We start from the raw sequence: 17,194 nt of genomic DNA on the forward strand, positions 1-17,194 counted from the left end.
TATCCTACGGCCGAATTCCAGGGCATATAGTTCGTAATGAACAAACTGGACGCCAAATACACATTTTGAACTGTCCACGCGCATTTTCAGTGAGCTCCAGAGTATAATCTATTTATTCATATCGGCTTACTATACGCACCCAAATCCACCCAAGTCATGTTATAAACAGATACCTGATTTCGTTCTGGTTCTGGTTTCAGATTCAGGAATTAATTTCGTCCTTAGTATTCGTAGTTTCACATATTCCGGTAGAGTTGATGGAAGGTGTATGTAATATTAGTTCAATGTATTTAAAACGTTCCAGTAAAAACCCCACAACCAGTCCTCTCGCCTTCGAGCCCGTTCTGTCGATCGCGTGACCGGAGCATCGGGAGCACACATCTAATAATTACCTTAATCACAATCACACTTCCCCTTGATCTATAGATCACAAGGGAAACCAACACATAACGGAACAATGTAACTTCAAACGTGGAAATCAAGTAAACAATTCTAACACAGTGTATATATGAAACGGCAAACTTCCCCTTGGTCTGAAGATCGCACGGGAAGCCAAGCCAACGTGATAAGTGTGGACACGAAACCACTAATACGTAGCCTACTGTACACATATCGATACATCAAACTGCAAGTAAATTTTGACATATATGGCTGTGATTTATTGACGGTGAAGGGGAATCGTTTATTGGTCTATCATTTATTGGTCTTCCTACCCCCGTGATCAATTGATCACTTAACCAAATTCAAAGCTTTCGAGTGTAACCCCGCAGTGTATCGTATACAAGACTGTCTGGGCTAATTGTAAATAATTAGCACGAGTCGATTGATATTAGAAGTACACAAAGTGAAGCCCAAAACTAAAACATACTGGCGTACAATAAAACAAACAACTGCGGTGTAGGTGTGACTCAAACGATGGACGAAAGCGATGGTGACTGGAATTTGTCGCACACAGAATTCGCATTTGAAGGCTAAAACTTGTAAGGTACATGGAATCACCACAAGGCATGCCTTACATAAGCATTACGCACGAATAAATCAAATGTAAAAGATCACTACGAGCGAACAAATCAAATGTAAAAGATCACTTATTCTTAGCACAGATAATATAACCAAAATCTAGCCTACATAAAAATCAGCCAGCCATTGTGGCGGCGCTCGATCCCGATTTGGTCGCGAATGTTCAGAGTTATTACTCTCTATCTCTTGAACGAAATTATCGTCACCAGGTTGATCCAGATTATTAGAGTTATTCCTATCGGTGATATTCTCTTCTGTACCGACTGGACCATTTGCTTCAACCGAGTTGCCGCTGTTTTCCGTCATATCGATGGCATCATCTCCTCTGCTACAATTCAGGTCAATGTCGCGCGTCGTAACACTTCCTGGTGGGTTAGGTAGATCCCCGACGGCGTGTCTAACGTCAGAAAGATGTCGATTCATCCCGTCAACCTCGACCACCACGTCGGCGACAACTCTGGTAACGACACCTCTATTCCATGGAGTAGTACATCGAGCATTTGGTGGCTTCACGAACACTACATCGCCGACTCGGTCTGGGTTGGAACTATTTTGTCGGCTCTTTCGGCTCTTTCGACTCTTTCGGCTTGCGCGGATCATTGAAGATGGCAAACCAGATTCATAGCGGAACACCTTATCCGCAGGTACAATATCTTCTGAATTCGGGGTGTGATTGTACCAATACACCATTCGTTCAACACTACCTCCAGATCTCGCAGCCATTCTTTTGTTAGTTCTGTGATTCCGCTCCACAATACCATTTCCAGAATGCCGGTAGGCGCAACTGAACACATGTTCCACCCCCCAACTGTTCAGAAACTGGCGCATTTTCTGGCTAGTAAAACAAGGTCCGTTATCACTCAGTATTTCACTCGGTGCACCTCTTTCCGAGAAGACTTGTTCAAGGATCTGGGTGATTTGATCGGCCGTTTCATTTCGCACCGACCGCCATATCGCAAATCGACTAGGCCCGCAGTCAATCAAACTCAGGTATGGTCGGGTGCTGACGTAAATAATGTCAAGTGCCAGGCGCTCCCAGACAACAGGAACGGAAAGCTGTCCGTGTTCCCACCTCACAGGACTCGGATCGATCTTGCGACATATGTTGCACTCATTGATTACTCGTTCAACAACATCACGAGTAACAGCTTCGCCAATGCTTCTTTTGGCCACGAAAAGCGTCTGATTCACACCTAGGTGATGCACGTTATGAAGAGTCCGTATACCCGTTCAATCACGTTCTCATTAGGCCGGTTTACTCCAAGACACATTTTCTTTAGCCAGCGTTGCGGGACCCTCGTTAGTGTATCTGCGAGATTCTCCGACGATGGTACCCAACGGAAGACCAATAAATGATAGACCAATAAACGATTCCACTTCCCCGTCAATAAATCACAGCCATATATGTCAAAATTTACTTGCAGTTTGATGTATCGATATGTGTACAGTACGTATTAGTGGTTTCGTGTCCACACTTATCGGTTAACTTCATATTCGCCATTGGGCCGCGATAGCTTGTAATATTAGTTCAATGTATTTAAAACGTTCCAGTAAAAACCACACAACCAGTCCTCTCGCCTTCGAGCCCGTTCTGTCGATCGCGTGACCGGAGCATCGGGAGCACACATCTAATAATTACCTTATTCACAATCACAGTGTATTTTCGAAAAGTAAGGCTAGTTATAAATGATAATATATCTTCGGGTGGGTCAATTGTAATTAGTCACGTTGTTGGATGCTGTTATATCTTGACCTCCCATTAGGATTGTTGGTATCTTGGAAAGATATTGAAATCGCCGAAAATGCACCAGAAACAAATTTCTTTCGTGAGGAAGACACCATTCCTAGTTGGTATTTCTGTATGGGAAGCACCATTTCTCTCTGCTGTTCACACATGTTCTGCGATGCTCAGGTAGCAAAAGGCGCGACTACATTCGGGAGTAAATTCGTAAATTCAATTTTCATGTCGACGGCCGCCAACACATACTAATGGAAATGGAAATGTGTTCATGACCGCACAAGCTTCCTTCTACGGCCTCATGCAGCACTACCGTCGCAGGTTGGCTTCTCCTGTTATAGCCCATGTAATGCGACTCCGAGCAGTGTGCCAGAACGATCAGCAGCGAGAAGACCTTGGCCGAAAAGGACTGCCCTTTTGCTGACCGAAAATTTCAATATATATACATACATGTATGTTTAATTGTCCAAGGCGCCTAAATGGCTGGTGTCGAATGTTTCTGTCATGCCGATTTGAACCCCACAGGACAAATGCCATCTCGCAGGGAAAATTCATTAGCTAGAAAAGAAATAGCAATTTGAAATCGTGTGCGTCTTTTAGTTTAGTAAGTTTGGGTGATTTCAATATCCCTTGACATAGCAGATAGGAGGTCATCATATAACGAAGTCATTATACCCTTGGGTTCGCCCAAAGATGTTTAATTATTATTTAGGGGTCCTACCTTTTCCAATACCCCTCACTCAGCTCTACCGGTAAATCTGATTACGTGGTCAGAGAGAGGATAAAATATTGATAGCAATGTTTATGAAATTCCAGATGATATTGACCGAATCAAATATTAATTATAGAATTTTCTCGCACGTGGCGCATTTCGGCGATATCTGCCAACTCACTAAACAGTACACCCAGACTTGCTGAAAATTAGCGGCAAAATACGTATAGCCTGAGGGTTACGCCCTCCAGAAGTTTGGTTAATCACCCTATGCCAAGACGGATTGACGAAGTGCTGTTACGGTCCTGCGTATATTAGCTTCGTTGCAGCTCACTCGTCTGCCATAAAGACAATTGATTTGGGGGGATACATTAAAAAGTGTCATTTTAGTTGTTTAAGTGACGAATCATTCGAGTGACAGAAATACAGTTATTCAAGTCAAGAGTCAGAGTCATAATCGGGAATCTCGATTGAAAGGTGCCAAGCACAGTTGTAACGAAGTCACAGGACTCCGATTCACAACTCAATCTTATTACTTTTATAGTTTTAACTCTAGTCAAGTCATATTCAATTCACCGCCGAATGAAGTCCAAGTCCTAGTCATTATGTGCGCGATTCAGTCTTCGAGCTCAAGTCATGTTCAACCCACATTTTTACAACTCTGCTCGGTTCATATCGAATGCTTCACATTCATAATATAGTAAGTTCCCTCACTCTTATCACTGTCTGAACCTATTTATCTAGGGTTACCATAAGTCCTCTTTTAAGAGGAGTTGTCCTCTTTTTTGACTCTTTTGAAGGTGTCTTCGGAGGACGCCCAAAGGTAACGCTCCGGCGACTGTTTAAGTAACTGAGCCGGAAAGTTGACCTTTTTTTAGTCAACCGACCATGAAAAGTAATAAATTTACCATTTTTCAGGATTTTCCACCGGTATTGCAAGTCGAAAAATTTTGAAAAGTGTTCTCTTTTCACATTTCCAAAATAAACCCTAATCTATCAAATAAAATAACTGATAGGCGAAATACCAGTAATTTGGTAAATTTACAATTATTCGAAGTTTCAAAGAATACCGGTCTTAGGCCCTTAGTGTCTAGAATCATATGAATCGGTCGAGTCATGCGCAATGACTCGAGTAGAAGTTGAATAATGAAACAATCGCGACTCGAGTCATTACAAACCTATAGTGCCAAAATTGGAAGAGGTAGAGTCGGAGACTTTGTGTTGGAATCGAAATTTGAAATCTGATGGAATTGTGAGCCGTCTTTCTTCTTTCACTATAGAGTCGTAATCGCGTTATGTTTGTCTACAGAAACTACTAACCCGACTTCATGGCAAAGATATGAATCATGGTCTTATCGTAATAAGGGGGAACAAATGGAAGAGAATACGGTAAAGTAACATGATACTGCATGTGGATATAACAAGATGTCTGCTCAATGCTAATAGCGTAAAACGGTAACCACCATTTTATGCGATTGCCCTTGATTCTAGATTAGCGCTTTCACCAACATTCGCTATCATGAAACTCAAGCAGACCTTTACAATCATCGATCACTGTCTCGCGCGAACTCTGAAAATTTTGGATCGAAAATCAAGTAGCGGACTGCCATTCGACGCTAAAAGGTTTGGATTTCGTTTCGGCATTTACACCATTTTTAGATATGAAGAATTTGATCCGTTCATCCGAAGTATGAAATCGCTCAAATATTTCACGAATTTCACGTGAAGGATGAGTAAGGCAGTTGCATGATATCACCACTCCAATTCATTCTTGACCGTGAACATTATTGATCAAAATGTCGTGGCCTGGTTCATATCTACAATTTTGAAGCTGATTGATCTTGGAATTGTGTGAAGTGAGAAGCTTGAGGGTATTTCCTCAGAGGCGCATCACGTTTTCCAGGGTTTTCTCAAACCTCGCATTGGACGTAATTGTTTCATCCGCTCTCGGGACGACAGTGGATACACAATCATCGGGCGGACGCGATACAAGACTGATGACAGAACTAAAAAATCTCTTTACGAGAGGTTTTGCAGGACCAGTCGGAATGCTATGTAGTAAGAGATACAGATATGGCCTACCATTCTTTCGAAATCCGCCATAGACCTCTTCAGTGACCAATTTGCAATCGCGATTGTTATAGTATTATAGGGCTTATAATATAGGCGATAATTGACTCAACTCGAACCTCACCCGGTTTGGCCCATCCCCAATTGTTGCCTTGAAACAGAGGATCTTATCCTTATTGCGATAATTTTAGTCAGAAAGGATGCGTAACGCTACCAAAATATTGCAGCCTACTGCATCGTAACTGAAATGACAAGATTGCGTATAGGTGATGCGTCTGGCTTCTTGATCGGTAGGTCATGGGCTCGATCAACGGCTGGGCCGGACCAAAGACCTGATTAGTAACACTGGTATCCATGACTTCCCTGCTTGGCACTCATGTATTAATGCAGGGGTTCCCAACCTTTTTCGTCTCGTAGACCGCTTTGCCGATATTTGAGCTGAAATCCCCCCATGAGAAAAAGTTACCCAGTGACTAAAAAGGTGCTTTTTATCGCACAACCATTTGTTGACTGAGCAATATATGCCCATGCCAAAACATATTCAGATATGCCCAAACTATGTACCGCGGTCTATACTTCTGTATCAACTATTTAAAACTAGGTGAACTGCTATTTAGTAAATTTGGTCGTCACTTTCCGTTATTGGCAATATTGCACTAAATGTGGCCTGATTTCTACCAACCGCGTAGCTGCGGGCGAAAAATAAATCACCATGTTTGCTTGCGATGGCCTGGAGCTGAATCGATGGATTTCGTATGTTTTTCAGGTTAGCTCAGATGTTGGCTTGAAAAAGGTAAACAATAAAACATGTTCATCAGTGACCTTATGCTGAATTCAGCATGACTTTCCCCTGCTTAGTAGCAATTTCGTCGAGAGGCTGTCGCGGGTCCAGCGAAATCGTCTCGCGAACCTCGAATCAGGGTGTGGAATTTCTTCGGAGAGCCTTTAAACATACACCTAGCTAAAAATCCTCCAAACAACATACAATTGAGAAGAACTAGTTTCATACTTAACAGTTCTACCGTGAAATCTAGAAACCTTGTCAACCCAGTGTATCATCCGATCCAACCAGAAAGTCAAATCCCCCCCTAAAAATTTCAAAATTTCCCCCAAGGGGGAATTCCCCCCGGTTGGGAACCACTGTAGTGCAGGACTTAGGAAGCCGTGAAAGGCTATATCTGCACATTCCTTGTCAAGCTGCATATAGTGCATATGCACATTCTCATGATATGCATATGTACAGATGGTGTGCATGTAAATCATGAGTTGTTGTATATGCAGCAAAAACATCAAGGACAAAAATAAACTACTGCTAGTAAAATGTAAGTAGCTAAATTGCACAGCAAGAACACAACAAACATGTAAAGTATATATAAGAGCTCTTTTGAAAAGTTGACTTGCAAATCAAAAAATTTGTGATGTTGCGGCCGCAATATCTATGCGCGTAACGTTAGGAATATAATTTCATCCCTTTCGCACGATAACGGCACATTCCGTACTAAATGCGTCTCTTTTGATGTCCCCGTGAACCTTTCAGCAATGTTTCCTTCGCTGGAGTGGATTTTCGAGAAGCTTGAATACGGGTTCTATCCGAAAAAGTCGTTGGATTATGTTCATAAATTCACCAACGCTGTCATAGAGGACAGGTTGAAAAATGAGGTGAATATCATCTGTCCAAGCAGTTTTCCTCATCTTCATCATATCGAATTGGTTTAGAAAAGTCGCCGACCGGACCTTTTACAATTGATGTTAGACGCTGAGGTGTCTGAAGACGAAATATCGGATGAAATTAAAAAAGGTAAACAGTTGATGCCCATAAACTCTGCTGTGCAGTGTGCGCGTATAGCTCTGTTTGAAGTGCCGCGTTCATTCGTAAACTATGGTGGTATATTATTTGAGATGGCCGGATGCAGAGTCCCCCTGCCATCACTCTGTCACTCTGTTACTAACTGATGGCATGCTATACATATGAGTAGGGTTGCATTTAAAACAAACGGTGTTTTAAAACACTGTGTTTAAAACATGTTTTAAGCAGTGTTTTAAACAAATGCTTTAAAAAAAGAATGTTTTTTGAAACGTTGTATAATCATGACCTATTTTGTAAATACTTTCGAAAAACATGTAGTGTGAGTCAACGGACGATTTTCACCCAATAAAGTCGACGCATACGATATGGAGGGACTGGAACCCTCGAAATCGTCTTCGGTTCGACAGTCATAGCAAGTAGATATAGACCATTGGTATGGAATGGGTCTTCCGATGATGGTGACTGTTCATCGTAAAAATGCTCTGTAACGATGTCGTCTCGGTTAAAGATATTTTGGCCTGTTTATGACAGTGGTTGTAAGCCCTTTCCGTCGAAGTAGCCATATATACCCCATATTTTCAATTGCCAATGCCAATTCTCTTTGACGTCACAATTAAAGATTCGTGACGTCATGGCTAAAAAACAACAAGAAAACAACAGTAAAAACACGTTTTAAACAAGGACCATGTTTTAAACATGTTTGATTTTAATTGATTTTTGTTGTAAATGCAACCCTATACATGAGGTTGCTTGAAAATGTTTTGGTCATACTCAGAGGCCTGTACAGTACAATGTACAATTGTACATTATATATATACGCTTCTTTCGTAATCTGATTGCTGGCTAACTATGTTTGAAGCTATTATGTCATTGATTTATGTGTAGGGCAAACCTAGAAATGAGGCACTTAGATATGTATTAGCTAAAACGGATTCGTGGGCTATGAAATTGTGGGAATACCGGCATTTTATATTATATTTTAGGTTGTTGGTTTCTTTTACTACGATGAGCCTATCACACGGGTAGCTCAATAAATATTACGCCTATATTAACCAAATTGTGAATTACACAGGAATAACGAGGGACGAATTGATTGGAAACGCAATGCTTATGATCGGAGCTGGGTTCGATAATTCAGCGAATGTTATGACATGCATGGCCCATTGCTTAGCCTTTCATCCAAACATCCAGGTCAAACTCCAACAGGAAATTGATGACACCTTCCGTGATAAGGTAAATCGATTGTGAAGTATGGAACGTATCTTCTCAACTCCAGATTGGGTCGCTAAATCTTTTTCGTTGCCAAGCCACGGATGCAATTTGTATACGTACATTGTTAATATATTTCTCGACCGGTCATGCCATCGATAGGTTGTGTTATTTCTTCAGATAGCTTAGTTATTCCTTTCTATCAGTGGTTCTTAAACCTTTTCAGGCCGCGACCCAAATCTGAGTTTATAGTGGCCTCTCGCGACCCTATCCTCAAACGGCAGAAAGCATGCATCTTTAATATCATAATAGTACGCTACGTTTTTACGGGAATGTATGACGCACATAACGACATACAACAGTCGTACGTAACACAGCTCTATGACACATTTCTATCGCACGCGATTTCAATTTGCGGTGAATTATTTCCTCTGCTTGCCCCTTTTGTACCACTGTCTACTCAGAATTCAAGGACGCAACTGAGCCAGTGTCGACTATTCCGACGAATGAATATATCAGTATCCAAGGTTTTGGCCAACCAATCCAAGGTTTTGTCGCCATCGATCTTTTGGCACCGCCCTTTGCCTAGCCGTGTGCTGTCCAACACTCCATGTCTTCATACGTTCCGGCGCGGACGGGTCGGCCTCGAAATACCTGTTTCTTATAGTCCAGCACCCGCTCGTTGCACACCCCAACACTAAAGCATCCTAATGGTTTCCGACGGTATTTTCTAGATACACCATTAAATAAAATCGGATAAATCTTATCACGGATTCAAACCAATTTGTGTAACACCAATGTCGACACATTTTCATGATCATGATTGAAGTACCGGCTTTTCTGTGTGTCTCACTTAATGGCGATAGCACACAACACAGTGACCTCGGGTATGTACAAACTTAATGGCGATAGCACACAACACAGTGACCTCGGGTATGTACAAACTGTCCGATGGAAATCCCACCCACGAGGCGCAAAGAAACCTGTTCGTTGCCAGATCGCTCTGGTGCTGTCGCGACCCAAGATTATTCCCTTCGCGACCCATACTTTAAGAATCCCTGCTCTATATTATGCCATTGATAATGTCAAAGATGGTATGACATCGCAAAATTGATTCCTAATGTGCGGTGTAATTTGGGTGGAGCGCTAGTGTTTGTGGCTCGTACACAGTGACATATACATCCAGACTAAAAGTATATCGTACTCTGCCAAATAGTGAACACTGCTGTGCTAACGATATGGTATTATACGTAGTTCGCTCAGAAGCATTAGTTGTTACCTACTATATTTGGTTTCTATGAAATCCTGACTTCGTATTGCAGGCACGTATAGATATCGGTATAAGATCTGATAAGCTAATACCATCATCACAATGAACAGGCATGCCGAAAATAGCTTATTCTCGGCATTTTTTAAATTTTGTTTTTGAAAATTTTGGCATCGATATTACTTCATATCTGTAAACACGAATTAACCATGTAAAAAGCTTAAGTTTGTTCTTTCATATCAAACAGAAGTCACAAAACGTGCAGTATCCCCTTTATGCCATCAAACAGCAAGATTAAAGATGGAATTGACAGCGATGTTGGAGAGCGAATTCACCCGATACAAACCCGCCCGCTTCTGTAATAAATAATATCAATAGTGGATTCGCTATGCGTGCAAAATTACCGGATTTCTTAGAGATCACAATACCATTTACGGTAGTTCAAAAGGGTTGCTGACACATTTGAATCACAGCCTTCACTCTAGAAATAGGTTAGAAATCATGAGTGCCCCTAAAACAGGGCCGGAAAACCCGTGGCCCGCGAGAAGGTTTTGAGTGGCTCGCGAGGGTATTTTCGAAATTAGTAATATTGTCAAAAATGGATTGCCCAGATTGTAAACTTGCAAGGTCAACCAAAAATTTGATTAGTCTGGGCGCAACACCTGAGATGTGACGACAAGTATATCAGTTGCGACGCATTGGCTGACCCATGAGCCGGTCACATTTTTGGTATATCTTCGTTCATTACCATAAAGCAGAATATTCTGCGGCAGATTTATCTAAAGCAAATTATTTCTTTACGCTTCCCGCAATATGTTGTCACTCGATTTCTTGCTTTTGATGTTGTTATCCCCTCCTGAAAATGAAAGAACGCCGAATGTACCAGATTGAGTATATTTATATTCGCCATTACGAGAGAAAGCGTCGTCCAACATGCGACCTTGCGTTTGCGCTCGCAGAAAGACCGTCGACGATGAAACCTAGGCAAAAAATGACTGACGCATGTTAGCCAAAGCTTTCGATATCGATATGTCCAGGCACCGAATAGCCCAGTCCTTGCGAACTGAGTCCAGCGATATACAGCAGGCCCACAATATACCCAAGTAACAATATGATATGCATGCATGAATGACGTATGTATGTATGTATGTATGTATGTATGTATGTATGTATGTATGTATGTATGTATGTATGTATGTATGTATGTATGTATGTATGTATGTATGTATGTATGTATGTATGTATGTATGTATGTATGTATGTATGTATGTATGTATGTATGTATGTATGTATGTATGTATGTATGTATGTATGTATGTATGTATGTATGTATGCTACAGAGGTTGCTGCTTGGCGACTGAGGCCTTTAGTATTATGTTTGTTTGTTTATGAAACTATGTCCCTATTGGACAGCGTGACACAGTCCACCAGTGCTTGAACCATGCATACATTTTCAACAGCAATTTTAAAAGTGAATCGAATTTGGTATGTGCAAATGCAACCTGGGTCCCGCGTGGCAGCTACAACGGTTCATACAAACCCCTTTCTATTCTTGTTGACATTAGTATCAAAAACCTTCATAATAATCTATATTTCCAAAGCGCCTATTCTTGGCATATTCAGAATCATGAAACGTATGGCATCTAGCCACAAAATGTAATATTTTTTTTAAATGATTACTCTTAAGAGACGGCATTTATTTTATTTCTGTCATTTTCTTAATTGGATATTAGTCTCAATGAGAACATCTGAACCTATCTATTCGAAAAAGGCTATTACAATATTTCTTTTAATAAGTGTTATTGGGCATGTATCATAGACATGCATATGTAGACGTAGTCTAGAATTGGTGTTCCACTTAGGGACGCATGGATATTTCACTTCTATAATGAGCACACCTAAAAGTTTGATAATCCCTGGAATAGAACGTAAAGTATAATTCTGAAGTGGCTCATGGTGAAGTTTTATTTTAACAGGGCTGCTTTGACTACGATTCTGTCAAGGGAATGAAATACCTAGAAATGTGCGTCAACGAAACTATGCGATTGTACCCCGTTTTTATCAGGTGGGTTACGTGGTGGAAACGGTGCATACAAATAATACGTGACGTCTTTGATTACCAAGTATGGTTCTCTATATTAATATTAACTCAGACTAACTTCAAGTGGTCTATAAAAATCTATCATGGAATTGTCCCGTTGCGTAGACCATATCGCAATACGTTTTGTGACCTGGGAGGGGCACTGGCTACCTGCTACTCCATTCGAAGACGTGGGAGTTTCTATCTGTCCTTTCTCTATATTTACTAGCACAAGTAAATGAAAACATCGCATAGGCCAGTGCTTTTCAACCTTATTGAGCTGCATTCGCATTCCTGTTATGAAATAAATTTCATTCGCACAAACTAATCGAAAATTGCTATACAAAAAGAAGATGAAGATACTTAGAAACATTTTATTCAGATGTGCAAGAAATTGGCTACTATGTAGCTTAAGCCATCAAGTGTCTCATTAAAAAAGTTACTTTTTACGCTCGTTTTGATTTCAAATATTTCACTAAAACCCTTCTCGTCCAAACAAGTTGTTGGGTTTTGTTCAAGAACGTCTACTAGTGCTTGGATGGCCAGGTCTTAAAATCTGTTCTGCACTCCTATCCAAAATACAGCGTACTTTTCGCGAGAGAAAAATGCTTGATGACAGAAATCGTTTTTGAGAGCTGACACAAAGGTCCCAGAGGCTCCAGTTTGTCGAAAGGGTGAAAAAATCGCATGTTTGAGTTGAGGCTTTTGCCTTATGTCTTGGAACATAAGGGGCAAAACGATCAAGGAGAGTAGGCACATTAGAGCTCGCTACCTTATGATACATTGCTCTAACTTCTGCTTCGCGGGTATATGAGGAGAGCAAATAAAATCTCGATACTGTGTGCTGTGCTCTTTAGCTCAATCCAACTTGAGAATTCATAAGAGTTTAAGTACGGTAAAGCAGCTTTTAGATTACCACCAAACTCAAAGTTTTTGTGGCATCTCTCGATACGAGCCTCACTCATGAAAAGGAATTCATTTTTAATTTTAGTTGCATGCTACGATTTTACAGACATGTATGGCATACAGAATGCGCACACCACAATTCTACCTAAAACAGCTCTACACAACATGCCTGACGTACACGATTTCAAACTAGGGCAAATGAAATTCCTCAGCGTGTCGCAGTTGCACTACTGTCTACTCAGATTGGAAGAACGGGACTATTCCGTGCCGACAAAGTAGCATATCCATGTCGAAAGGTTTGGCCATCCAGCATCGGTCATTTTTACAGCAAGGTTTTGTTGCCGCTTATGTTTTTGGAACCGTATTTTATCAGCGGTTTGTTGGCCAAAACTTTACGTCTTCATGTGCCGCGACGCGGAGGCGTTGGCCTTGAAATGAATGAGTCTCATAGGCCTTAACTGACTCGTTGCACACCCCTACACTAGTTCATCCCGACGGTCTTCGACCATGTTTACCAGAAAAAAACAGTCTGACAAATCTTATCATGAATTCTCATGATAGAGCCATATTGTCTGCGTGTCTTGCTTATTGTCTACAGTACCCAACATAGTGACCTTGCACCTTGAATATGTAAAAACTATCGCAGGATATTTTGCAATGAATTCAACAAATGTTACACACATATTAGGAGATAGCTCTGGCACCGTGTCGACCCAAAATTATACCCTTTGCGGTCCCTACTTTAATAACCCTTAAATGGGAAATAATTTGCGTTACAGTTACTTACAAATGAGAGTCTGTAATGATGGTACTTAGTACTATCCTTGTGCCTCGCGCTAATCAAACAGTTGATACGAAAATATGATGAATGTTTAGCGAAAGTAAGGAGAAAGTGAATATGACGTCATTTTTTAGCCTGTCGCAGACTCAGACGGGCTGATATACTGTATGTCTGCCACTACACCAGCTTCCAAACCAGGCTTTTGATTACGTAATAATTATAGTGCGAAAATATTAATTCACTACGACTTGTGAGAGCTACGATTAGTGGTGCGTCGTAAGTTAAACAAGTTTTTACAATTGCGTCGCCACTGCAAAAGTTACACTGACCTTAAATTTCCTATTAGGTTTATTTGAATTATTCCACGTTACAAAAATTGACAATTATTATGATTTTCATTCGCACATGTGCGGATCGTCACACAGGTTGCAAAAGCGCGATGAGCCACGAACCGGTAAAATCCATGTACCTTTTTTAGGAATGGACGCGTCTGTAGGAAGGATACAGTTGTTAATGGATTATACATTCCGAAGAACATGGTTGTGAAGATCCCTGTATATTTCTTGGCGCACGACCCTGATTACTGGGAAGATCCCTGGGAATATAAACCAGAAAGGTAGTTCATTCTACGTTTCCTGATAATTATGGATCTCTATCAGTTGTTTACACGTGGTGCATATATCGAAATACCAAGTTTGCTAATGGATAACTATGTACTTTACACCGTCTTTGTAACGCTGTTTTAATACGGCTATGTAACGTATAAGTTGGCGTATGGTTTGATGAGCTAGACAGCTATTCCCTTGCTCTTCATTTCCGATTTCAAAACGGGGTAATGTCAATATTTTAAAGTCAGGTTCTATAAAAGTATAAGGGTTTGTGCTGGCGGCGTCCTGACATGCTTCACTGCCTTTCTGTTAGTGGAAAGAGAGGAGGGTTGTGGGACCGATGAGACACTGGGACCGCAAATACTTGAAAAATTATTTATGAAAATACGATGATTAGAATCCGTGAATTTGTTTACAATTGCATGCTGAAATAAACTTTCCTCACATGCAATTCCATCCGACTTATGCGAGTGATGGGGTCTGTGACAAATATTCTCCGTTTCGTGGGGAGTAAAATAAATTTCGATCGACGTATACAGTGTAGGGCTCGTATCATGCTATATGACGGGGCATTTTTTTTATACAATGCCATCCTTGAGAGAAGCTTTTCAAATCAATTATACGAAATTAGTAGATTTGGGACCAACGATACACCATAGCCAAATCAAGCAAAATAGCAGAAAATCGCCTATATACGGAGATGCTATGTGTCATAGGTGACTGTGGTATTTAATCGCTAAAACGAGCTTTTGGAAGTCAAAATGTCGATTTGCGGGCAATATGTAGGCCTACGTGTCTTCATATCCTTGCACTTTTCATGCGTTACGTTTTACAGAGGCATCGACAAAAAACTACAGAGTTGTATCTTATACCTTTTTGTGCTCATGATTGCAGAATGGAAGATATGTCTCAGATCGACCCCATGAGGTTCCAACCGTTTGGTTTCGGGCCAAGGGGTTGCATTGGAATGAAATTTGCCGAGATGGAAATTAAAATGGCGTTGTGTCTCACTCTGCGTGAATTCTCCTTTTCGCCTTGCGAGGACACACCAGTACGGTCGAAATCGATACCGCTAGTTTTGAAACCATGACAACGATGATTTACGATTTCTGCATTTCAGAGACCGCCTTTGAAAACTATATTCAAAATGGCCTTGGTTCCGAAAGAGGAATTCCGTTTGAAAGTCACTCGAAGATGAAAGACGCATTTTCCTGTTTCAATTGCAATTGTGTATAGATAGGTGTATGCGAGAAACAATATATTCAACGCAATGTTTATTCTCTGATCTTCAAGATGAATGCCCTCAGCATCAATGAAACACTGAAAGTCGCCGACAAAGATGCGTAGGCTAGACGATCAGGCATGAGAAATTTTGAATTTCAGGCTTGGAAATATTAAACCGGTCCGTCGACTTATTGGCATGTGACACTTTGATCTGTAGACCTACCCACATTAGCATGGTTACTTATACACATGCACGTAGGAACAAACGCGATGTTGCCACTGGAACAAAGGAGCATATGAGCCTGTACACCAGGGGAATCCGACGCGGTTCCCACAGGCACCAAGTCGCATGTAAGGACCAGATGAGTCGCCCTTGGTGGCAGTAGCAAATATTCAAATGAAAGCTTTTATTGTTGATGTGGAGAAGGGTTCCATGTGGACGGAAGTTGAACATGGGTCATTCGACCTTGACGGACATGCGAACGCTCAGACGCTAGGGGATCGCCGAAGGAAAACGGTATAGTGTAGATAGTGGTGTATTAGTCCTAATATGGATGCAAAGTTCTGTTGTAGAACTATAGTTCTACATATCCCTGAGAAGTCGTTGCAAATTGTACTTCTAATAAATTCCTCAAATATCCAAATATTCGGCAGCTCTTTGCGATAAATTACCGAAGATGTATGCAATATACCAAAAGATGCAGTGGCTACTACAATTCTTGTAAAATGGGAATCCTGTTTCATGCGCGTACTTGTAGATTGCAAAGTCTTCCTTAACACAGTTTCATCATACTAGGTAGGGGTTCTGCCGACAAAATGGCTCAAAATAAGTATTGTATCTTGCAGCACAATGCGTATCGAAATCAGGGAACATGAGTTTACAACGTCTGCGAGTGAGAGCCATTTGTAGACTAGACGTCCTTCGAAGCATTGTGGCTAAAATGATAAACTTGAAATCATTGTATTCGAGAGCTACAAAATGAAATTGTCAAAGTTTTCCCATCGTACCACAAGGAATGATTATGTTTGGTGTTGTGACCAAAAACATATGTACAACAGTATTTGTTGCATTGTTTTGAGTAGACTACATCCATGTCAAATTTAAAATAACTTTAGGTATGATATTCCAGCTTATGACCGAACTAAATTACTTCCGAACATACAATGTAGTCTGTGTAGCTCAATACCACGCTTCAAGCTAGAAATAGCTGCAATATATGTAATATAGTCTAATCGCAATCTCGCAAGACCGACCAGACTTCGACCTCCACCCCATCGTCTTTAGTACAACCGTTAAAATACAGGGGGGGGGGCTAGACCATGACAATTTCTGAAAGGGTGCGCTGCTATAAAAAAAAAGGTTAAGAACCGCTGGCTAAGGGTTGCGATGAGCTTACTATTAACCTTGATTACTGATCGATCACATGTCAAATATTTCAGGTGACAACGTTAAGTAGGCTTCAATTCAAATTTGAATAAACCGATTACACGTAAACGTAATCACGATTGTTCACCGTGACATTTATTTGGCATCCTTGAACCTGAGTATTGAATACATATTCGAAGGCAATATAGCGATTGCGATGAGGACGCATCATTTAGCCCAGGGTTTCCCTAGCTTTTTAGGGTCGCGGCGCCACATTTTGATTTGAAAATGTTGCGAAACCCTTCCTCTCAATTTGGCGCGATGGTCTTTAAAGTAATAGGCAGCGTCTTCGGCCTTCGCCCAAACCTACTCACGGCCAATATGTGAAGCTATATAGCAATAACGA

At 41.0% G+C, this 17,194-nt stretch overlaps 1 protein-coding gene across 2 annotated transcripts in view; it reads left to right on the forward strand.

Annotated features, from left to right (window-relative positions):
• Positions 1-15,475, forward strand: part of LOC145454752 (cytochrome P450 3A5-like) — a 25,243-nt gene extending 9,768 nt beyond the window's left edge. The window contains exons 5-14 of one of the 2 annotated variants that reach the window (XM_080332737.1): positions 4,780-4,859; positions 4,962-5,093; positions 5,374-5,528; positions 7,078-7,199; positions 7,257-7,338; positions 8,420-8,580; positions 11,800-11,888; positions 14,069-14,206; positions 15,093-15,249; positions 15,319-15,475. In XM_080332737.1, coding sequence (XP_080188863.1) covers positions 4,780-4,859; positions 4,962-5,093; positions 5,374-5,528; positions 7,078-7,199; positions 7,257-7,338; positions 8,420-8,580; positions 11,800-11,888; positions 14,069-14,206; positions 15,093-15,249; positions 15,319-15,396 — 1,194 coding nt within the window. In that variant the 3' untranslated portion in view covers positions 15,397-15,475. The remainder of the gene's footprint in view (positions 1-4,779; positions 4,860-4,961; positions 5,094-5,373; positions 5,529-7,077; positions 7,200-7,256; positions 7,339-8,419; positions 8,581-11,799; positions 11,889-14,068; positions 14,207-15,092; positions 15,250-15,318) is intronic. The other variant, XM_080332738.1, reaches the window with a different exon arrangement.
• Positions 15,476-17,194: the final 1,719 nt, after the last annotated feature.

Source organism: Botryllus schlosseri, chromosome 13, assembly GCF_051294905.1.
Source record: "Botryllus schlosseri isolate E-star chromosome 13, Bs_hap1, whole genome shotgun sequence".
Taxonomy (NCBI): Eukaryota; Metazoa; Chordata; class Ascidiacea; order Stolidobranchia; family Styelidae; genus Botryllus; species Botryllus schlosseri.